Below are 24,680 nucleotides of genomic sequence, written 5' to 3' on the forward strand. Positions count from 1 at the left end.
AGAGCGAAAGCGTGAGAGGGGAAGTAAGATACATCTTACCAGCACGGGAGGATGATGCATGACAAGATCAAGTCTGTCAAGTCAAACCGAGACCGTGCCCGTCTTTGTTCATGATGGACCACCCTATTGTACGCTGCCCTGAAAAAACAAGCTCTGCTGTGTGAGTACAGAAACTGAGAACATGTATACTGAAGTGTTTATCATTTTGTGTGATTTTATGGCTACAGCTGTAGTCTGCAATGTCTGACGAGGAGTCCAGTTATGCTGGAGCGGAACTAGTTCATAAGAGTTCATACGTCCATGTCGGGAATCAAAAGTGTCTGTAGTTGCTCTGAACGGCCACTTGAAGGATAAGTGACAAGCCAGCCATCATGGAAAGGGGGAGATGCAATATCGTTCAAATATGTGGATAACAGAGCACATTTTCAGACAGTTTCTCCTTGAAGGCATTCAAGCTGTTGCACTAAGTTGTTCGCATGAAAAGTGACAGAAATAGTTGTGTCGAGAATGAAAGAGAGCTTGAGAGAGAAGTTCAAACCCTGCTTGCTTTCTCATCTCCAAGCAGCTGCCAATCACGGCCTGAAGTGGGTGTAAATGTCAGAAATGGTCGGACATGGCCGCCCCTAATCCGATGTCGGAAAGGTGCGGGGGGAGGGGGTTTCCGAAGCTATTCGACCATATGACAGGCACTTCTGAAGAAGCGTACTGTGCTGGCAGCTTAGCGCTTTGAACCCCATAGGTAATTTTTGCTTCATTCCCTTTCTTATAGCTCGACTTTCTGGTGCTTATGATCGCTCTGACAAATCTGCACTGAGGAAAGTCATGTTGTATTAGCTGGGACCAGTTCCTGTTTACCGTTTAGCTATGGATGCACAGACAGCAATAAGTGACAGGAGTCTGACCTCTAAACATGCATTTATCCTCAATGGACATCAGAGAAAGGGTTCTGCAGATTCAGTAGTATGTGTATGATACATGTGTGCTCCTGCTTTATGACACTGGGAAGAGGGATGCAATTTTTGATGGAGAATGAACCAATCTGGTGCTTGGGGTTTAAACAGACCAAGAGCAGTAGACACCATGCCAGCCACACCATGCATACATCCACCAGCATGCCTGATATTCCATAAATTACACTGTACACTCGCATGGAATCAGTAATTTCATGAATTAATAATGGTTACCTGTACTTACTGGCATCATGTTTTGCAACATACTGGGCAGTGCAGTAGTTAAGAGGCCACTAAAGCTAAAAGGGGTTCTGCGGTTTATTCTTCATGATCGTGGCATTTAGTGGGATTGAGATGAAGTAAGCACTGTGCTGCAGAGTACAATAGTGTTCAAAGCACTCGAGGTGATATCGCCATTGCTAAAGACTTCTGCCCAAGAAGCAAATAAGCTCTTTTCGCTTTGCTTCAAATGCCACTTACCTGCAGCTGCAAGTCATAAACTGTCAATTGCAGTATCCAAAAATTTGATTTAAAATATAGAAACAGTATAAATAACAGGGTATAAAATGTCAGTCTTTTCTATCACCGAACATTTAGAGGGATTAAAAAAAAAAAACAACTCTAGCAAGTGATCGTCGGGAGCAAAAGGTGGAGGGAAGCGCGAGTCCACCGACCAGATGAAAACAAATGGACAGCCAGTTGATGGAAAGAGCAGAGGCAGCGGAGGTGGAACTGGTTAAATCAATCTTTCATTTCGTTTCCACCAATATGCTGCACAGTGATTGGGGTCAGAGTGACAGGCAGAATGACCCCCTCCTTCCCCATCTGTCTTAACGCATACACATGCCCACACATCCATCCCCACTATCAGACCAGGCTTTTGTCTTCTGCGCTCAGGTTCCTGGGGAAAATGCCTGTGGTTACGGCTTACAAACGGGAAGAACACAAGCCCTCATTTACCGACTGGGACGCAATCTCTACAGGACCAGTGGGAGGTTACCAAGGTGATTCCTCAACTTCAGCACTCCCCAGATGGCCCGTGTGGCACTGCCATTTGTCGCCAAAATCCTGCACGTGTCGCACTCAACTCAGGGTGTTACCCAGAGTGTAAATCAAAGTGAGGCGCTTGACTTTGTAAAATGGTTGCTGCCTTTTCTGAGCCACCTACTTTGGAGATATATGAGATCTAAGATCGAGCTATCTAGGTGGGGGAATACAGGATATAAATCGCTGTCTTCCTGACATTCCTGTCCTTTCGCTGAGGAGGAGACGCGCAAATGTTCTTGAGTTAGAGTTATACAAGCAGACTGAATGACGCCTAGCAAGGGGAATGGGACATCTATAATTCAGCAAAAGGATGGAGAAAATCTGTGACAAAAATTACAGCAGATAGGGCATGAATAATTAAACATGAAGAATAGAAACATTTAAAGACCTTGAGAAGCATTTCAGTTCAAATTTAAAAACAGCAGAAAAAAAGGACATTGCCAAGCCTGACTAAACTACAGCTATTTAGCGCTCTCCTGAGGCTTACGAGTTGGGGTTGCAAACAACCTCGATGATAATTGTTTGTGAGGAGCTGAAGAGGCAGCTCCACAATAAGAAGAGAATAAGTATACACGGATGTCACTGGAGTTTCGTCTGCGCACATCTGTTCTCAGTGTCTCGATTCCGTCGTGTTTGGGAAAATAGACGGATGGAGTGATGGAGATGAGGGAAAAAATAATAATGAAACAGCCATAAACGCAGAGTCTTTCTCATTCCGTGTCTCGCTCCTTTCTAAAGGCAGTTGTTTGAAGACGTGTCCTTGAGAGGAACACAATTTGCCTTTTGAGAAGCCAATAGAACACAATTCGCCATTCTACTTCCAACTGCTTGTGATAAAAAGACTTGTATTGTGGTCCTCCTATAACCTTCCTGCACACCACAAACTCAATCTACCCTGTTTTCTCTGACTGACAAAAGAACACAAATTCAATGGGCCTCAAACTGAGGCTTTTCATTCGCCTTGCTGCAGACAATATACAAACCCTATAGGTCACATGTCTGCCAGCCATTGTAGGTGACAAACCAGACCAATGTTATCTGAGATGGTGAGGTGAGGAGGCTTTCTACTCTTGCCCTGAGGCATTAATAGCATTAATTAGACACATCAAACCTAGCAAACAATTTCTTTTCCTTTAAGACCCACTGAGACGGATCTGCTCAATCTCAGCTGCAGGAAAAATAAAGCAGCCATCATAAAGGGTTAGACCTTTCTGAGGCAATTTGCCCTGCAGACATGCATGAAGCTGCAGCAGGGAAAAATAGCAGTTAGACCTGACAGATCATCATTCTACCATTGTTAATAAAATGTCAAGGTTTAGTTACACAAGAATTGGCAAGGTGAAATATCCTGACTCGGTTAAGTGCGACTGGAAATAACATAAGCCGATGGAGTTAATCTCATCAGCAGACAAATAACAGCATCCCGAAACTTGAGTGCTAGACACCTTTTCAGCAAACAGAATATGTTGTCAACCTACATCTCTGTCCTTGGACTTACGGCTATGCAGAAACCTTCCTACTCTGCTTCGTTCATTCTTTATCTATGCAGTTTCAGTGCACATACAAGGATATAAACAATCAATTCCTCCTGGAGGAAAGGTCAATGACACCACCGTTCACAATGTTTGGCCAGTGGAGAGTCTCGGTGTTTTGCAAGTTCGACAGGTGAAAACTGACCTGTGAGTTTGCAAGAAGTTACACCAAAACTGGACACGAATTCCTTCAGACGAATCAGAATAGTTGCAGACTTTACTCAAGCGGTACCGAGCTCTAGCTGTCCTTACAGTAAGTCATGTCATTATATCTTCTTGTCTATCAAAGTGAGTGGTTTCTTGACAAATTAAGAATGCAATGGGAAAAAAGGTCTTTTATGCTGTCGACTGCACTTTTTTTGACAGCAGAACAATGGCAGAAAAAGGAAGGACATAAACCTACGTAAATCAGTCGTACCGTTATTCATTACTTTGTGAGGTTTAAAAGGGAAGACGAAAGAAAAGGTTGATTTTTCAGTGAGCGGCGTTGACAGACGGTTAACTGCACCGCTTGTATGATTCTCAGCATGCCCATCATGTGCATGTGAGAGGGTACCTTTTTTTTTCTTTCCCAGAGTTTGTGGGTGATTCACAGACTTTAAAGTCTGGCAGTGATTCTTCAGACAGGATTTGTATGAATAGTACAGATCTCCACAGGAGCGCTTTGATAGTTGAGTTCATGTTTCTTGTTCTATTTAGAATAACTTCCTCATGGGACACTGCACTAAGTCTGCACTGCTCAGTCCTGATGCCGTTGAGCCCATACGCATTCACCAAGTGACACAATGCACAGGCGGATTGTTTCAAGGTTAATGCCAGGCGCTCCGAATGTTCCCCAGTTTTACAAAGCTAACCTCTCTTACCTCTGTCTGCTGTTCATCCTTAGCAAGAGAGATTCTGCAGTGTTCTACATCTTCTGTGCATGTTATTCATTTATTCTATTTAGTGTTGCAGTGCACGCAGTAAAACTAGCTTTCCACTGAAAATTGATCTGATTTGTATGTCTACACAAAGAGCAGAATTTCCTTTTTAAGTACCTTATTTCAATTTCATGGAAAGAGACTGGCAAAAAATCTCTTCTCGGCTTCAACCTTAATATGCAACAGGATATGAGGCTCTAAGTTGTAGTAGCATCTTAGAAATGGTTGACCCCTTCCACTGGTGAGCAACATTAAATGCCTGCATTTTCTGAACTCATTAATATTCTGTGGGCCAGATGTGGCCCGCAGGCCGCCAGTTGATGATCACTGATGTAAAGGTTTGCAGGAGTTTTATAAATGTGAGGGGACATGCTGGAAAATCGACTTTAAAATCACTGCAGCAACATTCACAGAAGAAGATTTGTTATGTTCCTGCACCAATGCCACCAACACAAAGTCCTGTACTTGGCAAATAAAGTAGCATCTGAACACTGGCGTCGTTATTATTTGCCTCAAAACAGACCTGGTCTTTCACAAATTAACCAGGAGGCTAAATGCAAATAACGAGCCTTGGTGTGGGTGAGCATAATTGCGCAGCTCCTCCCCACTCTCCACTATTATAAACGAGCGTTTAAGCAAGGGCTGAGCCCTGATTAACGCTGATTCCTCTGTGTTTAATAGCACTCAGTGAAACAGAATGGCAAAGTAAAAACAAACAGATGAGGCTACTCCCACGTGGTACCGGAGCGCAGATGGAGACAACTTATAGACTGAGATGTGGAGCTGGCAGAGGCTGGAGTCTGAGCAGGTGTTTGGACCCAGCATGGACATCATGTACTGCCATTTTTAAGCAAAAGCCACGGGGTGGAGATGAGACATACAGGACAGACTGTTCTTCTACCATGGAAACTAAGAGATTATCTCTGCTGCATCAGACACAAGCGCTGGGTGGAGAGCATGCATGTGCACCTCTTATTCTGGCTCAAGCAACTTCAGATGGTTGTAAAATAATTAACAGAGATGAATGACATAGACGTTGTTATCAGAATAACTGTTTTACTGAAGTAGTAAAATGTTCGAATTGTTTGCCTGTAAGGTGGAACGATGTTGTTCAAAATGCATCTGTGAGCGTCTCAACCCGAAGCAGGGAGCGACGCGAAGATTGAAAAGCTCCAGCGAACGCTCTTCCACACAGATTTAAAATACAACTCAGGCTGCAGAGGGGTAGTTGTTTAAGGCTTACTTATCTGCCGTCCTAGTGTGGGCTGGAAATGGTTTCTCTGTGTGAGATGGTCTCTCAATAGTGTTGCTGAATTTCAGAGCCCCCCCCGCTGCGATCCTAGGGCACCACCTGATAATACACTGTCTTCCTTCAAGTAGCACTTACCAAGCAAGAGACGGAGAACTCTGAAGTGGTAAACAACTTCACAGACATAAATTTCACATTTACCAAATGTTTCCCTCTTTCACCTCAAAATGCTTTGTGAGAAATTTTGGCCGGTAGGAAAATGAGAAAATAACAAATGTTAACAAGTTGTGAAATTCGACATCGACGGTCCAAAGACACAAGGATGTGCAAGACAAAATGTTGTTTGAATCATTCTGCAAACCCTTGAAACCCACAAATAATCCCCTTGAGCAATCACAGAGCCTTGGATAAGACATCCTTTTGATGTTCACTAGGAAAGTAATGGAAGTGCTTCACGGGAAAGAAAACCATCCAAGGCTACCCGTTTCCTCCTCCTGCCTCTGAACTGAATTGGTGACGTCCTTGCATTATACATTCCCCATTTTGCAGAAGATTGAATTAAAACATCCTTTGTCATCAGAAACATTGCTCGGTTTGCGAAGTGACCAAGGCATGGCTATGAATAATTATGTGAGAGACAGAGCTCCAGAGTGGCCACAGATTTTCATTAGCGCCTCCAGACAGCAGTGCAGGGAGAAGGGGAGCGAGTCTTTGGGCCTGTCTGTATCAACAGTGATGTATCACACAGCCCTGTGAGTCTTAACCGTTCAATTAGGAGCTCTGCTGAGGCCCAGCCTGTCAGTGGGAAAGACCAGCAGAGAGCCGGACAAGATCAAGAGCTGCTTCCTCAAACACACTTCAGGAGCCGGGGCCATCAATCTCCCTGACTGTGACCGGCAGGGTTGCCAAGGGGCAGGACCCCCGCAGAAGCCGGGCCTGGCTCAGACGCTGCACAGGTAGGGCCATTCATCCCTATCAGCCAGACTAAAAATGAATAAGCTCATGACCTTCACAGTGGGGAGAGGGGGTTTACACCCTGGGCAGGGCGGGGAGAAAAATCTCATTTTCATCAGCATTCCTCCGGACACCAAACAGCATTAGCCTGGGAAAATGCTGAGGCTAGGTTTGTTTTGTTCCCCGAGTTGGCATCCTAGTACAGCATGGGAATTTGGCTGGTTAATGTTGTGAGAAGGGCAATTTGTACAACATCATCAGGCATTCTCAAAGTGTTTATGTACACGTTTGAGTTTGAATGCCCACAGTACAGCAGCAACATAATGATCCAAATTTAAGGTGGCACTCTGCTTCACACATGATATCAATCTGTGTTGCTGATGAATTAGGAAGCTTGAAGGGACTTTGGAACGAGAATTAAGCTGAATAAACAAGTAGTTATAAAGCTAACCATGTGGCAGGGCGCTTACCAGCTCTATGTTTGGAGCCAACTATAAATCATATCAATTATTGTGACAAACAGCTGTTCCAAATAACAAGAGTTTACTTAAACTTGTTATTATCAGTTTTTTCTGTTACATACAATGCGGTGAAAAGTATGCACGGCTATAACTATTCCAGGTGCTCAGTGTTACATTACATTATTTAGATAAGAGACCATTTATGTCCAGATGTCAAAAATCTTAATGAGGATCTATTGGTGGAAACAATGAAAACACAAAGGGCATTGTCTACGATAGAAAAATAATTACCTACGTATAACGGCAATGATATATGTTGGGTCATTATGAGCTGGAGTTATTTGCTTCAAATGCTGTGTGGCTTTAGGAAAACACAATGGAGCTCGACCAACAATGGAGCCCTGATGGATATTTATTGTACGCAGGGGGTGATTTGTAAAAATAGGGATCTTTTTGAAACGTTTTGTTTGTAAAACTAAAAAAGGGATGGCACAAACGCTAATACATCACGCCTATGGCAGTAATTATATTATGATTTTTTTTTAAAAATGCTGAATGAATGGACTGCTTGAACTGCTTTGACCACTCTTTTTCACAGGATTGTTACAAATTCCAGTATCTCTCTTCCTCCATTTAATCAAGTGGAGCACTTTTATTCTATGTTGTATGAGACAGTCATTGTGTTGGAGCCGTGCAACGCGCTGACAATGAAAGAGAGCCTCTTTTTACTGCTGTTAAGTGTAACAGAGATGCTGTCCTTATTTTTAGATGCGCAGGACCTATTGGCACTGGGTTGCAGCTGTAGCTGTTGGGCATTTCAATATGGGGGTCTATGGTGATTGACTCACTTTTGGAGCCAGCCTCAAGTGGCCATTGGAGGAACTGCAGTTTTTGGCACTTCTGCATCAGCTTCGTTTTCCAGTCCTGGTGTTTGCTGTCTGAGTACACGTGCCAATTCCGTGGCATGCATGTGAAATAAAGTGCTGTAATTTTAAAAGTTGCACCCCTTGCAGGAAATAAATTCTTTATAGCAGCTGTTTGTGTCTGTATTTAACATACAAATGAATTAATTCATTTCAAATGTTTTTTGAAATGTCAATAATCAGAAACTAGTAATGCTTTCCCCACGTTGGTTTTTGTTTCTATCATCTTCATTTCCTGGTTCACGAATGTAAATTATTCTGTAACAGATACAAAAAGCTCCAAATCCAAAATGCTGCTCTTCCCCGGGCATGGTCTTTGATGTGGAACTGACAGGTCATTAATTATCAAGCTAGAGTTGAGAGAGGGCTACTTGCCAACGCCTGTGTTGGTTTGCAGTGTCTGTTACTGGACTAATTCGACTAAATCTACGATAAGAAAAACTGTGCGTGAGAAACTTTACCATTAACTTTACACAACATACACACACAGGTGAGCAACATGATGTATGAATTGTCTTTAAGCCTGTTCATGTGACACTGTGACACGACATAATGGATCATTTCCTGAAATTCCCAGCGGTGCTCTGTAAGTAATGGTATTTTTGGCCTCACCAGCACATTTGGTCCTGGCCCTCAGCGGGGGTCCGGGGGCTCCGGTGCCTCCCTCCAGAGGTCTGGTCAGCAGAACGCTGATCTCGTACTCTGTGTCGGGATCCAGGTGGCCGATCTTGTGTGTGGTCTTGTCTACGGGCTGCAGGTCGTACATGGTGCCGGACACTGTGCGGTACTCCACCTCCCTGTCGATGATTGGACCGTCCCCATTGATGCTGTTGGCGTTCAGCTGGATCCAAAGGTAGGTGGCGCCAACAGCAGTTAGCTGAGGTGGTGCAATTGGCACTGGGGGCTCTAGAGAAACAAAAAGTTTTGAGTTAAAGTTTGTTTATCTAACCAAACTATAATGGTATGTGCAGAGATGGAAAGCCTTGACAGTACAGAAAACATGTATTTCTAATTTGTGTAAACTGCTCTGACATTTCAATAAATAAATAATTGTGGATAAATGCCTGCACCAAGCAAATAAAATTCTGAAAATCCAATTTCTTCTTTTAAACAATCAACCACATGAAAACCTTCATAAAGCACATTAAGAGTATCTTCATGTTTTTCAGTAATCGAGGTATATAAGAAGACCCGCGTAACAATCAATAGTTCCAGGTTGGTGAGGACTCTCATCATCAGCAGACTAAAGACACCAAGACCTTGGCAAATGATGCTCCTATTGAACAACATATTGATTTCAATCAGAGGACTTCTATGGAAAAGCCTCTGATAATTGACAACTATTGTAGTTGTCATCTCTCTCGTGTGATTCAGGAGCTGCTTTAATCTCTCGACTCATGACTGTTGTTGCTCTTCTGCTAAAAGCTGAAAATCACTGCTGGCAACGTCTAAAACACAACTCCGCAGTATGTTAACTACATCAGCTGTTCTCACTATTACGACACAGTTCAGCAGCTTATTATTTCAGTTGCCATGTTCAGATATTGTAATAAGCAATTCATGTTTTTGGCAGCGAACGTCTTCCAAATGCAAATATTCTGTCTGACACGCTGAAGAAAAATGGAATCCAGTCAGTTTTACTTTTCCACATAAATGTACCCGCAAACACAAAAGAGCTGCATATAAATGGGATTTGTAGGAAATGCAGTTCAGGTGTGTACTCTGGTGCTAGTTTTGCATTCTACCTATTGTTACACTGTTCATTATATTTAAAACCTTCATTTGTAGAGTAACTAGTAAAAAACTATCAAAAAGAACTAAATTTCCTCTAAATCATGATGCAGTGCTTCAGTGCAGTACATGTAGTACCATTCCAGTATTTCAGTTTCAGAATGTTTTATCCTTCCACAAAATTGTCAAAATACCTCGAGCAGTAATTGAGAAACTCTAATTCAATATCAAACTAGAGGATAACTTCATCTGTGCTGCGACACTTTTGTGTCAACCGGACTCGCTGTGAAGGAGTCCGGCTCTCTCGAAGTTTGAGACCTTCACAAAATGATCAAAGGGTCACAATGAAAACACATTGAAGTTATCTTTAAATAATAGGAAACGACTTCATTAATAAATAAGAGAAATGTTTCCACAGACTCTACTGTGCAATTTTTTAGTGAAGATAAGGACGTTTTTCTTGAAAATGAATAGCACCACACTTTGAAATGAACCCATTTAATTTGAGCCTTCAGTGTTTGGACTTGTTGCAAATGTAATCTCAGGTTCTTCAGTGCGAGTTTACCTCTTTCAGACAAATGTGCTGTTCAGTGACAACCTTGAAGATGACCTTTTCTCTGTTATGTCACCAATATTTGTGTAATCTTGCTTAAACCTTGTGCCATTTCTGGTTTAATGAGGCTTCTCGAAATGTCAGACAAGTTATTTCAACCACAGGATATTTTCAGGATTTTCATTATTACACAACCATGCAAGAGGACGTGGCAGTGGTGTTATAAGAAACTTCTAACGTCCATAAGATAGTTTTGGCTTCACTTTTTAAAGTCACATGTGACCAAAAGAGCTTGTTCCAGATAAAACTAGTCCACCTTCTCTAACCCATTGTTATGCCTTTCATGCTTTGCACGCTGCTGTATCCTGGTGCAACCAAAAACCTGCCATTGTCAACAAAGAGCTATGACCCGCAACAAAGGTGCTGCTTAGGAATCTACCCTTGTCATGCACGACAATAGTTACACGTCCCAGAGGCCACGGTGAGTAGCTCTAATGAGCACACATGTAACAGAATAATTCCATTAGTTGCCTGGCTGCTTCTCATGGAGTTGTCATGGAGAGGGGGAAGTCTCCAGGCAAATTAGGAGCAGGTTGAGGTGTCCAACAGAGAACTGGAGGCTCTCCCTTAGCAGATGGTTACCCCACGGTGACCTCCGTCGTAGGTCCCTAAACTCCCACTAATCCAAGCCTCCAGTGTGGCTGTCAAACATCACCTAAAGCGAACCAGCTAATCCAGCAGGTCTTCTCCAGGACTTACATGCAGTGCACCAGTCTGCGTGTTGGAGCCAGACAGAAGAATGAGGTGATCCAAAATCTGGCTTGTTTTGATTGTCTTTTATGGTCTGTTGTTATGTCTTAAAAGGGGCTTAACTGAGTTACGGGGCAATATGCTCAGATTCATTTAAACAACAGAAAGCAGCACAGGCTCACCCTGTAATACCATCCCTCATAGGATGATGGTGTATTAAAAAATACTGGGATTGTAATGGTGTTTGACATTTGTAATATTTTAAAACATCAAAGAGGATCAAATGTATAAAATGGGTTGGTTTCAGAGAAGCGAGGCTCTGGGTTTCTTGAAGTTGTTTGCCTTTTATTTTTTTTTCTCTGCAGAAAAGCAGATGGCATGCACGATGAAAAGACCAGATGTACTTTATCTTATTGCATAATAAGTATCTTTATTCGTTAAAAATAAATTAAAAGGAAGAACTTTCTAAAAGAATTCACTAAAAGTTCAGCTGAGAAATCTGGATCGAGTCACCTTTGATTAAAACAGAAATTAAAGATGACACAAAGGAGGCAAGTGTCACGTAGGCTGTTACCAGACTTTACTGACACGTTTGCCGACACACTCACTCTGACAACACCTTGTGATGCACACGACCAAATGCTGCTCCAAATATGAAGTTTCTAGCTGCTGACTCAGACATGACTGGTTCACAGGGTGGGGAACTTGGCAACTTAACGTGAAATCCAACCATCTAATATCCACTAATGTTATTATACTGCACTGTACAATTATCTGGTATTATCTTATAGGTTTGCCTGTGATACCATCAGACCGTGGGCTTCAAACGCCCCGGCCATCAATCAATCGATCGTTTAATCAGTCCTACTTTTCTGTCTAGAACAAGGTTTTTTATGCACCGTGACGCTTACCTGCCTCTGCTGCCATTCAATCCTTTTTTTACTGTTATCACTCGAGCCCATTTCCATAACCATACGACTAAGCAGCATGATGTATTAAAGCAATAAGCATTTCATTTAACTTGGAAAAGTTACTGCTTCACAAAAGCAACAGCAGCTTACAGTGATGAAATAATTCCTGCAGGTGCAGTAATCCTCTGTTCAACAGCCATAGCAGACGCACTGGAAATAACGGATTACCGGTGTGAAATACACTCAAGTGCTGAAACACTTTAGGATATTAACAACTCAATTCCCACTGTTTAAGCCTCACGTGGCATTTTCGCAGCAGCGGGGCCCTGGAAAGGGCTCCGAAGTGCGCTCTGTGCTGGCTGAAGATGGGCGACGGTGCGCAGATGACAGTGGCGGCCATACGCGGGGGTCAGCGAGCAGCTGTTGTCATGATGTTGACCAGACAGGCAAACGGCCCGGCAACAGCTGCGTCCTCGTCTACTGCAGCACCTGCCTGTCTGCCAGAGCGCAATCACACAAACGCACACTCGAAACACACACACTGGCACGGACGTGGATCCAGCGTCGATGATAGACATGCTAAGGACAAGTATATGAGGGCTGCAACTCACAATCGCTCTCATCATCAATGAATGTGTCTGCTTTCTTTCACTGACTGATTCATCTTTTAATGTAGGAAATGTCAGAAAAATCTGAAGGATGCTCATCAGAATTCTCAAAAAAACCCCAGGTGGTGACTTGAAAGTGTTTGTTTTGTTAAACCAACAACCTACAACCCAAATATATTCAATTTACAACAAAAAAACACAGAAAATCCTCACATTTGGCTGCTTGATCCAGCGAATCTTTAGCAGTTTTAGTTTATATATCACTTAAATGATTAATCGGTTCTCAAAACTGTCATTTTATTCTCTTTACAGTGACTAATCCTACAGTTGCACACACATATGCACACACACACCTTACCATTCATTTGCCATTCACTTCACAGAAAGCAGTAGTAAGAGCTGCCACTCTGCTTGGTTGTTAGATTAGTTTGATGTTAGTCTTTATAAATGTTCCTTTCATTTGCCGTTACAACGCGGAGCCTCTCCCGCTAAGATGCAAGAGGTCCTCATTACGTTGTGCACTCTTCCTAATTGGACTGCTGTGAGTAAAGAATTGATCTGGCCGTGATCGGGGAAGAGGTGGCCACAGGAAAATGACGAGCTTGGCTGGCTGGCCTTCGATTTCTGGTGGCTATTCTCATTAGTGCTGACACGGCCGCGCCTCGGCAGCCTTGACTCGGTAACATGGCTCTGAATACTATGCTGGAGCTCAGCGAACGCTCTGCGGGCTCCAGGTGATTCTAACCAGGCCAAGAAAAGAGCCAGCACTTGGACAGGGAATAATTATCCCCCTTTCAGAACCACTGGCTGCACCACAGGAGAGCCCACCACAAGGGGGGCACGGGAAAGAGGCTGCACTGGGCCAATCCATATGGCGCTCTGGAAAGACATGCAGTGCACTTCCACGTAGGCACATAAATCTGACTGAATACTGGCATGAAAGGCAGAAGTGATTATCTGGGATAATCAAGCATTCACTCTCCTCATGTTGAAGAAAAAGGCAGTGTATGGTAATGAGCGGTGGGGGGAGAGCGAGCCGATGTGTCGACTGTAGCAGGCTCATAATCCACAGAATCGCTCCGTGGTCACTCCTCCAAAAACGAGTCACGGACGCGGTGAATACACATTTAAGGAGGATTTACGACTCAGACGCATTGCTATGAGGGTTAAGCACTTGTTTTATGACTGGTACGATAAGAGGAGATATCAGCTTTTTTTATGTGTGACACTTATAACCGTGAAAACGCCTCTTTTCTTCCCGTGACGACGTTGGCTTATGTCGGAGTCATCAAGGTGTGAAATCTCCGCAGAATTTAAAGTGGGATGCCTTATGAGGATTGGCCAATGCCTGAATCTAGACAATTACTGCATTTTAAATATTTATGACAAAGGCACTTTACACTTACCTGGTTTGTCTTGTGCAAAAAGACATCTAGTAGCACACTTAAAGCAGCGATCAGCAAAAATATTGCCATCTAGCGACTGCGTGTAAGCGTGACGAGGATGTGCGAGTGATTGCGCTGGTGAATTTATGCACAAGTGTGGTTTTGAGTGCCTCCAGTGTGTCAGTAAATTTTCTTTGAGTACACCACTGAAACCCACTGATACACCCAGGCAGAGAGACTTTATCTCCCTCTTCACTGTGCTGTGTCTGGGCCCGGCCATTCTCGCATGATTGACAGACCTCGATCTGGACAGCCAGGATTAAACCTATCAATCACATAAAGCTCGGAGACAAAAAAAGAGGGGAAAAAAATCGGGGCAGTAAATTCAATTGAGAGCACAGGGAGAAAATTGAGGTGAAGAAATATAGAAGGCCATTACCGGGCTATAGGGCTGTAGGAAAGTGAGGCCTTGCAGGATTTAGTTTCAGACGACTCCATAAATTCATATCAAATGACTGCAGGAGTGAAATATCAGTGAGGTTACTGTAAACCCTGGTGCCTCTTGCCTTTGTGATCTTTCAGGTGGAATTGTGCTCAGTCAAGGACAGCCTTTACACAGGAAAGTATTAAAGTCCTCTGGATAACAAATCAACATAAAAAGCTAGTATTTTTAGTATCGCCCGAGAGGACATTTTCATCTACGAACATGCAGCATTTCCTGTTTATCTCCTGTTGACTTTGCCGTACGCATAGAGGTCATACGGATGGAAAACATTCCTGCTGTCTGTGCTGTGTTTCTTCAGATAGGCGCTGTCTGTGTTCCTCTCTGCTCCGGGACCAGTACTCACGTTTTATGGTTAGTTCCCCATAATTGGACACTCCAACCCCTTTGTCTGAGTGGACGATGCAGCGGTAGCGGCCCGAGTCGCCCTTGGTTGTGTTCTCTACGTCGAAAGTGCCTATGAAGCGGCGGTTGTTCCAAGGTTTAGTGGCTTTCATCGGGGCCTCCCGTCCGCCGATGCCCTGTTTGGAACCGAGACAAACACACAAGTGAGCCTCCAAAATGGAAAGGTTTAATAAGCAAAGTGGCCTGACCTTGTGCGCGTTGCACAAACTCTGGTTGAGCGTACTTGTTGTCTGCTCTTGTGCGTGTTTGTTTGTGTCCCATCGGTGGCTGATACATTTATCACACAGGAATGCACGCACACACACACACACGCACACACACAAACACACAGTGGGCTCTCCCCAGCTGTCACCCCTCACAGCAGGCAGATGGGGGACATTTGTTCATTAGAAATATTTCTTCATTACTGTCATCGGGGGACTTCACTTAATGTTTGTTTTCCAGCTCCTGTGCTAATGAGGACGTGTTTGTTAAAATGATGGAGTACCTGGCAGAGGACCTTTACCCAGCGTCATGCTCCCACTGATCACATGTGTGACAGTGTGCTTAGCAGCAGAGCCGGCAGGGTTATGTCTGCCAGATGCACTACCTTTGCTGCTCAGAACAAGGTCAATTCAAGACCGCTGTGCAGCTCAGTTGTGCCGGATATAGTACACAGTATCCACAGAGCCAACATCTATATAGGTTAAGACCATACTGCGGTGATCTGAAACAACTGTAATCCCTTGTCTCCCAGACACAGAGGTCTCTGGAAATCTGGCGAGCGGGTGAAATCTCAAACACAAGGGCACAATAAAGCAACGTGTGAATGGCCTGGCTTGCATTTCTCAAATGATTTATACAGTAAATTACAAGAGCTGCTTGAATTTCATCAAAACAGCCTGTGCAGGATGTAAAGCTGGCAACCAGTCATCAGCTTTTGGTTCCTAAATTAAGAGAACTGGTTACATACTTGGTACAAGTGCAAACATACAAGGAATTTGAACAAAACAACACTGAACAAAAAGTTAAGTAGTGCTAAATATCAAATAAACAATGAGTAATATATACAAAGAATGATAAGGCAATAAACAATATGATAAGGTGCCTTGACATATATTAACATGATCTGACCCCTCATGGCACTTCATCACTCCTACATTAACCAGTAATCCCTCATGTCGGGTAAAATGCATTACGATGCTAATTCAGTGCCCATCTTTTTGAGTTAACTGATTTAGAGTTGTGGTTAAACTGCTGACCGCAACTATGTTTGAGGTCTACTGTTTGACATCTTAAATGCACATCTGCCAGCCAATCAGGAAGACGAACTGTGTCCGTCTGTGGTCTAACTGTTTACATTTCACCCTATGTAATTTGGGTTAAACATGTTAAAAATAACCAAGTACTCCTGCCTCATGTTCTTTTTTGCTACCCTTCCTCTGTTACCCTGCCATCTGGATCCAAAGACAGGGATTTATTAAATGAGCACAATGGTCACAATGGGTTGTTTTGTGACTAATCATTAATTTATATTTGGTTCGCCATGTCTTTTACTTTGTCTCATTTTGACAACAGTTGCCAACAGTTGTATCCCGATCACACAATTGGTTAACAACTGGTCGCATTTATTCAGATAAAATGTTGATTTGGTAACCATTCCAGTTAAGACAAACCTTTTCATCCCTTTATCTTATGTACTTGTGACAAATTTCTAATTTCCCCCTGAAAGAAGACACAGGTCTGCAGCTTTCGAAGACCACAACAGTACTCCAGATCAGAAGATTACATATTCAGACAACAGGCTCTGTTCCCTAAGACACATTAATTCCCAGAGGGCCCACTTCTAATACTGATCTCACCCTCTGATCTAGTCTTTGATCTAGATTGTAAACAAGAGGATAAAAATGGATCTCACCTGAAGCCAGAGGCGGAAATTGTCCCTTTTGCGTCCATTGACGGTGCAGTGAAAAGATGCCGTCTGTCCAGCGTTGACCTCCACTCCCTTTATGGTCAGGAAGTGAGGTGTGTTCACTACAGAGGAAAAAATATTTTTCAGACAGCTGCAAAAAGTCCCGTAAGAGCACACGCTGAGACGAGCTCAACTTCCTTAAAATGGTTTTGTACTTTATGAGAATTCATCAGCAGAAGTGAGTTGCTGCTCGACGCCTGCACTAAGACTACGCCAACACATTTCACTTTTACCCACCCAGTAAGTCATGTGCCAGGATTTGTATGTAAAATTAGACAACTGAGAGAAGTAACCTTGAATTGATACTACTCTTTATACCCCTCAGTGCCAGAGGCCAGCATCGCTTTGTGGGGAACACTCCACCTAAATCCTTAAAATGAGACACCAGAGGCTGATTTCGCACCTACCAAAAACCCAATTTCTTCTGTCTCTTAACTGCATCCTATCATTGATTGAGGGGATTTTTCCAAAAACATTATTCTCTTTTCCAACTGTGCTCATTATCAGCACGCTCACTGACTGGGATAGTCCACAGAAAGTAACTTATGTAGAACATTTTTGATTAGTACTGCTATTCTGCATAGGAAAATAGGGCAATTCAGTGGAGCGACCTTGATTCGAAACATAACCAAATCTCTAAAGACCTGGCAAAAGCTAATTCTATCACTTTCATCATCAAGACTTTCACTTCTACTTAATATTTTATAACCTCGTCTTTGAACTACACCTCCTTTATAACTTTGTCCTGTCAATCCGTCCAGTGCCAAAAAAGACAAATCTATTTTTCTCATTGCTAATGTCTTCTTTAATGATGGAGGGAACGGCAGACCACCCACTGGCATAATCACACCTTTGTGCTAGATATTCCACATGGTCGTATAAATAGAAATGAATTGGCTGTGCTCCACTGAGGAGTCGCTCTGATCACTGTGCTTATCACTCAAAGAAACCCAATTGCCACTGAGCGGGATATCGATCCACTCACACTTTTACACATTTAAACATTGATCACGTAGCAAGGTCTCATTGATTTACTCAAATACATTTATATGCAACACCTATCGCTATATAAATCCATCGTATTGACATAACATTTGTAGGAATTCAGCTGCTTTCAAATGGTTACCAGGTCATTAGCGGCTAACAATCAGAGCTTGATACTTCGGCTATGAGGGGTAGAGTAAAGTATAAATCAATTGATGAAAACCCGTGTGGTATTGATTTAGACTTAGACTGAAGTGTGAAAACCTCTTAGTGCAAAGTTAAGGAGTGCCATATGGACTAACATGACTCTCAGTACTCAAAAGCATAGCAATGAGGAATCCTGAAGAGCCCTCATCCTTGTACTCCCACAGCAGCAGTCTATCCCGAAAGCCAAAGCAGAAAAATTCTAAATATGCTGGTGATTACATGTTCATTAGCTCCGCGTTGCACTCTGAAGTGCTTGTGCTTATATTCAGCAAGGGTAGCAGAAATCCGAACATCTGAGAGATGAGCTGCTTTACAGAATATCCTTAAGGGAGGAGAAGTATAGTGGAATCCAAACACAAGCAGCAGCGTACTGTATGGTGGTATTTGTTTTTTGTCCCCCCCTCTTTCTTTTTTTTTTTTGCACTATTTTTCCCATCTCTCAAAGGATAGATTTAACACAGCGACTCCAGCATTAAATCCTGAGCACACTTCAGCATGTCAGCTGAATACTCATAAATCTTCAGGGAGCTAGGAGGAGGGAGGTTTACACTTTGGATTGACTGTAGTAGACCCTTTGAAGGCCTTTTGTTTGACTGGGAGGCCTTGGATAGAACAACGATCCAGGTATTTGGGGGGGTGTCATGGAAAGGACAATGACTCTTTGATGATATTCTTTTATGGTGAAGGGAAAAAGAACTTACTGCACTGGTGGCCCTGGACCACGACGTCTTTGATGGCCAGCAAGCCACGCTGCCCTGAGGTTACGGCTTCAAACACAATCTGAGGAGGAGAGAGGAGACTCATAACACCAATGATAAATGGGCACATGTCTTCAAATGGCACTTGAGTGAGGCTGCCCGTGTGCACAGAGAAGTCCAGCTCCTGCTAATGTGATCTGCCCTTTGCTGGGCTGCAGCTGGTCACACAGCTGCAGGCCACTGACGTTATTTCCACAATATGTCACAGTCGATAGGTGTTATGACATGCAAGTGTTAAATTAAGTTTGACCCTTGAGACGATTAGCGCAGTGTGTGACAAGCACATAGTGTATGGGTGGGTGAGACGCCCACTGTAACGTCACAGCAATGTTTATGGGGACAATGCACCCAAATTTCACTTCTCACTTACCGTTATGTAACCGTTTCATTTGAGCTGTCCAGCTGCTGAGATTTTTGCCCTCACCCCCCAAAAAATGTATGCGAACGGAATTTTGTTTGCGCTTTGAAAAATGACATTATGCAAATTTCAGCAGTCTCTCTCCAGGATTAGAAACACGGAAATGTCTGAGCTGGTACAGACTTCAGTAATCTGTGAATCTGTTGCTAGGAAACATCTGTAGCGCTGTCAAATCCAAAGCAATCAAATATGTAAACAGGAAGTCACTGCAGCATCACCAGCTGTGACATACAGTAACTTCCAAAAATAATAGTTTTAGGAGGCCAAATACTAAACGGTGTTATTTGGCTAATTAATTTTACATTTTGGTATAATGTTTTGCAATTTGAGGTATACTGTGAAATGAAATGTAACATATTTCACATTTACATCCTTATTAAACAGTATTTTGATCAAGTGTCAGGTCGCATTACATTAATCTAAGCAGGTCAAGCTAACATTAGCTTGGTTGGTTGGTTCACTTAGCTCTGAAGTGGATTCACTTGGCAGTTAACAGGTGAAAATATTCAGTGATAACAACTTTAATCTCTATGTAAGAGTGCATTTGTGTGGTGCAACCTGTTTTCATTTTGTGATGAGTATCTCCTCTGACAGAATGCCATAATGCCAAACACGGCTAACACTGATAAGGTATGTTAGCTAACAACCCTTAAGTTACCAACTATGAGGAGCATGAAAACAAAAAATTCACATGCTACACAGACTGACCCATGACTGACTTACTGACTGTCTTTTCTTTTTTTTCTTTGCACAGGAAAATTCCTCCGACTTGCCCCAATGCTGAGAATGCTGAGCTCATTTGGAGATGTCTGTCCAATTTGTTCATTTGTTCACACAGCATCTGAGCTGAGCAGAGCAGCAAAGCTAAAAGGAAGCAGTAATTCTCTGAGTACGTGCGTAACCCTCTCTTGTTCTTTTTAATTGGAAAAATGAATTCACATATGGTTACAATGTTATGCATTTGATTCGAATAAAGACCCATTTTGAGATTTTGAGTCACAACCCTAAGTCTCAGAAAGACTGCACTATATTAAGTGCGAACATGTGTTTTTTTTTTTTATATATAACTTGAGTCAACCAAGCCTTTAATGCAAATTTAAAGGGTATCTCTATCTGGAGCTGCTGTTGCATTTCACAGTTGCTCTGTGTCTCTCGTTACTCGGTTGGACGTGCTTGTTGCTATCTCTGACAGCAGAACATCTGAAATCAAGTACAACTGTGCTGTGTAGGACTAACATGACCCTATTTTAAAAGCCAAGTCCTCCTGCAAAACAAATGGTCCTGAGTGCTGAGAGAGGGCGTGTTCCAGCAGAATGTCAGAGTTATGTACGCGCTGGTCTGCAGTGTGATAAAAAGGGAAACAGAATGTCAGTCCCTTCCCAAACCCAGGGTGTGGTGCAGAGAGCCATTACACCACACACACTCAGGCTACACATGTTTTGCATGCCTTTATCTGCTAAATATAAGCCTGTATCATCCAGCAAATGGTATATATCAATGGGTACATACAGCATATGGTGTCACCCAAAAAAAAAACTTGTGTCCTGCTAGTAGTAGTAAAGCTGCACACACATACATCTCTGAGATTCCTTTTGTAGCCGAGGAATGTGGAGGCGGAGATAGTTACCATTGTCATCTGGGAGGCAGGATGCCTTCAGATAAGGCTGTCTAATTATAAATTTCTTTTTTTGTCTCATGAAATATGAAAGTGAATGTCTTGGGTGCCAATTATGGCCTCATTACAGGCCAATTTAAAGGAAATTAAAAGGCCAACCACTCCATATATTGCCACCAGACAAATGAACTAGCCCCCACTCTCTAATTGAAATCCTTTGTTTGTGCAACAGACATCAGTCAGGCTGCCTAATAGCTGTGATATAATTGATTCCAACATCAATGATAGTGCAGTGCATAATTGGGCCTGACCCACAGAGTGAAAATATTCACATGGGACGAAAGCTGTTGATGTCACGGGAAAGTTCACCGTTCTCATTTGTCAGAGAGACAGACAGTGAACCCAGCATTCAATGTCTACATCACCGCAATGGCTATCCCTAAGGGACTTGGCTAAGTAGTACATTACAGCAGGATTGATTAGCTCTGCCATAGGTTCTACTGTATTGAAATCAAGATAGATGAGGACATTTGGGTTTTTCTCTCTCACTGGTGCACTGCTGCATATCAGGATAAATAACGGGTGTTCATCTTATGCACAGACTACATTTTTTGAGTAGTATGTGCAGAAAATACTGAGATTACATTTACTGGAAATCACAGTTTTTTTTCACAGTGTTCCACAGTTTTGGAAATGCACGACAATCTCAATTAAAAGTTTTAGGGATGACCTGACAGAAGAGTAATTATCAAAGGCTGAAAGGCTCATGATGACTAAAAGCCTTACAGGTAATTAAAAAATAATTTCCAAGTATCAGGTGGCTTCCCTTTGACAATTGCGTAGGTTACTATGCAATTAAAGATACCTATAATTAGTGTCATGTTGTTAATTAGTGACAATTTTAAGCTTTGGTCTCTTTTTTTCTTGACTGACAGTGGTGCTAAGATCATTAGCATCCTTGCATTTACCTGTGTTGTCAGTTTGGGTCTGGAACAATTACAAAGACAGAGACAGACCTTCCACTGGGGGTTTGAGAGGCAACAGATGCTGGGAATTACCCTGAACACACTGGAAAGCATAATATGTCATTTGGGGCCTAAACGCTCACTCTACGTGCAGAGATTTGCTGAAACACACAGTGAAGAGCATGTCAAAATGCTCACGAGTTCAAAAGCAACTCACTGTTTTTTTAAAGGTTTGTCGCATTGAAGAGGCAGCTGAGGTCAAACTGTCTGAACTTCATAAATAAAAGCTGAGCAAAATGTTTTATTTCTTAACTTCAAAACAAAACAGTTAGCAGTCAGACATCTGAAGTTCGTTATGGTCAAAAATATCCGCGCTTAGGAGTCTAAACACAACAAGCTGTGTGTCTTCTACAGACAGACTCCTTCAATCTCTAAGTGTCTTGAGCCAAGCCGAAAACATTTGACCAGACTGGCTTTGCATCATTATGTCACACAAGGGTCACTGTCTTGTCAACAGCGAGCAGTGACTATTAGTGGTAGCTGCAGCGCTTTCTATCCATCTCAACTGTTGCCGTCCCTGTCTTCTCTCTTTCTTTTGTCCATGTGCCTCTCATTAAGGCTCCTGTCTTGCATTCAGCAGTGAGAAGCTCAGCGGTGTCCCTTGTTAACTAAGTTATCAGGGTTGCTATGATGGGCAGGCAGGAGGACTCCCCTCAGCTCCTCTGTGGCCAGCACTGCCAGGCCATAATGAAATAATTCACCAAGGGACTGTCTCCCATTGGGAGGTTAAGGGGTCTCTCTGCATCAATTAACATTTGGTGGACTCGTGGAACAAGCCCAGCGAAGACTAATAGCCAGGCAAGTGTGAAATCACCTTGCCCCGGCCAGCAGTCATGTGCATTGGTAAGTGAAAATGAGTTTTCAGAATTGGAAAAAGAGAACTGGCTCAGATGGGAGGGGGAGAGAACAGATTACCATGGATACCGAGGTAGCCCCAGAAATCAATAATCTTAGGTGTTTTGAATGGGCTATTGTGCGATTGTTTGGACCTTCTCAAATAATAAATTTGTCTTGCTCCTCCCAGGGAACAGGCTTTAATGACTTTGGCTTGACTATAAAAGCTGCTTACAATGAGCAACCCAGTTTTGTGATGAGACATTATGCAGAGGAGAGCTGGATTCAGACCACACTTCCTCACCTGGTAGAAGTTGGGCCAGTAGGTGCTGATGGCCAGCTCTATCTGTCCCCAGGAGCGGGTGGCTGGACCTGACACGTTCCACACAGGCATCCCCATGGGACTGTTGTTTTCTTTGATATAGACATTCAGGTGGCCAGGGTGGCTGTTGTCTCTGCCTCCTATGTAGTAGTGGAAGGTAACGCAGTGGGTGTCGTTCTCCCTCAGCTGCGGCGTCAACAGTAAGGCCTTCTGCCCTGCAAAACGTCCTGACGTGTTCACCATCATGAAGGCTGAACCTGCAACATGGACAAGAGCTGTCATAGTAAAAACTCCTGCAATGGTCATAATCATGCATTTATACAACTGAAAGCCCATCTATGTATCGAGCATGCTAAACTACTTTGAATGTGTCATTACAAGAAAGTGGTTTTTAGCCACGCTTGCAGCATAGCTCTATAAAAGGCAATGTCAGTCTTTCAGCTGGTCAAGTTCACTTTGGTCCAGTATTTCAGTTTATGATCAGATACCTGCATATCCAATGTCATTCCCACCAAACTAAGCTGTACTTTGCGTAAATTAGCAAATGCCAGCATGCTAACAAGAACTGAAATGGTGAACTATTCAAACATTTTACATGTAGTGTGTTAGCATTGCCGCTGTGAGCATGTTAGCACGCAGACATTAGCATTTACCTCAAAGCTCCACTGTGCTTTAAAGAGCCGCAAACGTGGTTGCAGTCTCTTGTTGTGTGCACGCTAAAGGTAACACAGGGTGGTGCATGACAACAATCAAAATGATGATGTTTTAATGCTTCATTGCTTTCTCAGTCAAGATGTAAGGATTCACCGCTGTCCGATTTTTTGTGTACGCTTTAGGTATCAAATGCTTGACACTCTCATTTGATTCCTGCACTGCATTTAACACCCAATGGTTTTCCAAATGACGTAAGGCAAGTTTATTTGTATGGCACCTTTCAACAACAAGTCAAGAGAATGACACTGAATGACAACATTTTTATGAACTTCTAATTATGTTTTGAAACTTGACTTTGCTGAGTTTCAAATTGTCAACAGTGAGGTAGAGCCAGATAAATTCATCTAATTTATCTTTAAAGTAAGATGCCAAAGACGAATGCGGTATTCTATGAGCACTAAAATACTAAAATTTGATCCTGGAACATCACTTGGATACATTAAGAGGCAGGTGGATATTAGCATAACAGAAAGATCTCCGAGACAAGAATCAGATTATTACTGGCAATCAGGTCCTGAGGTTTAACAGTAACTAAATAAAAAGGCTAATCTCATCAGAGCTTGCAGGAAGCAGGTAAATAACTGTGCTGAGACCTTTCCTATTAGCGCTGAGAATTCCAGCATTAATGAGAACATGCTCTTATCTTTGGATTGACATCATTCCTCAAAATACAAAGACAATGAAAAGACTAATCCAACAGATGCCGAACGTTTGAGGAGTGTTTTTTTTCCCCTCCTCAATGACAGAGAGAAGGGAAATGATGAGAAATCAATAAGTTAAAATATATTTGCCAAAGAAGCCCCATTTAGATTTTATCGCTTTGGTTCAATATTAAAGGTTAATCTAATTCTCTCCCCTCTTGCCAATAAAACACAAGTGAGAATTATTATATTGGCAAACTTTCAATGAGATGCAGAACACATTCTATTTGTCATCATCCTATTTAGCTTGGCTTGGTAATGAGATGGCAC

At 42.7% G+C, this 24,680-nt stretch overlaps 1 protein-coding gene across 7 annotated transcripts in view; it reads right to left on the bottom strand.

Annotated features, from left to right (window-relative positions):
* LOC139338505 (receptor-type tyrosine-protein phosphatase mu-like) overlaps nt 1–24,680 on the bottom strand; it is a 149,986-nt gene that overhangs the window by 78,538 nt on the left and 46,768 nt on the right. For all 7 annotated transcript variants that reach the window (XM_070973567.1, XM_070973564.1, XM_070973566.1 and 4 more), the window contains exons 3-7: nt 22,978–23,252; nt 18,725–18,803; nt 16,779–16,894; nt 14,823–14,997; nt 8,649–8,942 (exon numbers count right to left, since the gene is read on the bottom strand). In XM_070973567.1, the coding sequence (XP_070829668.1) occupies nt 8,649–8,942; nt 14,823–14,997; nt 16,779–16,894; nt 18,725–18,803; nt 22,978–23,252 (939 nt within the window). The remainder of the gene's footprint in view (nt 1–8,648; nt 8,943–14,822; nt 14,998–16,778; nt 16,895–18,724; nt 18,804–22,977; nt 23,253–24,680) is intronic.

The sequence above is a fragment of the Chaetodon trifascialis genome, chromosome 11 (genome assembly GCF_039877785.1).
Source record: "Chaetodon trifascialis isolate fChaTrf1 chromosome 11, fChaTrf1.hap1, whole genome shotgun sequence".
Taxonomy (NCBI): Eukaryota; Metazoa; Chordata; class Actinopteri; order Chaetodontiformes; family Chaetodontidae; genus Chaetodon; species Chaetodon trifascialis.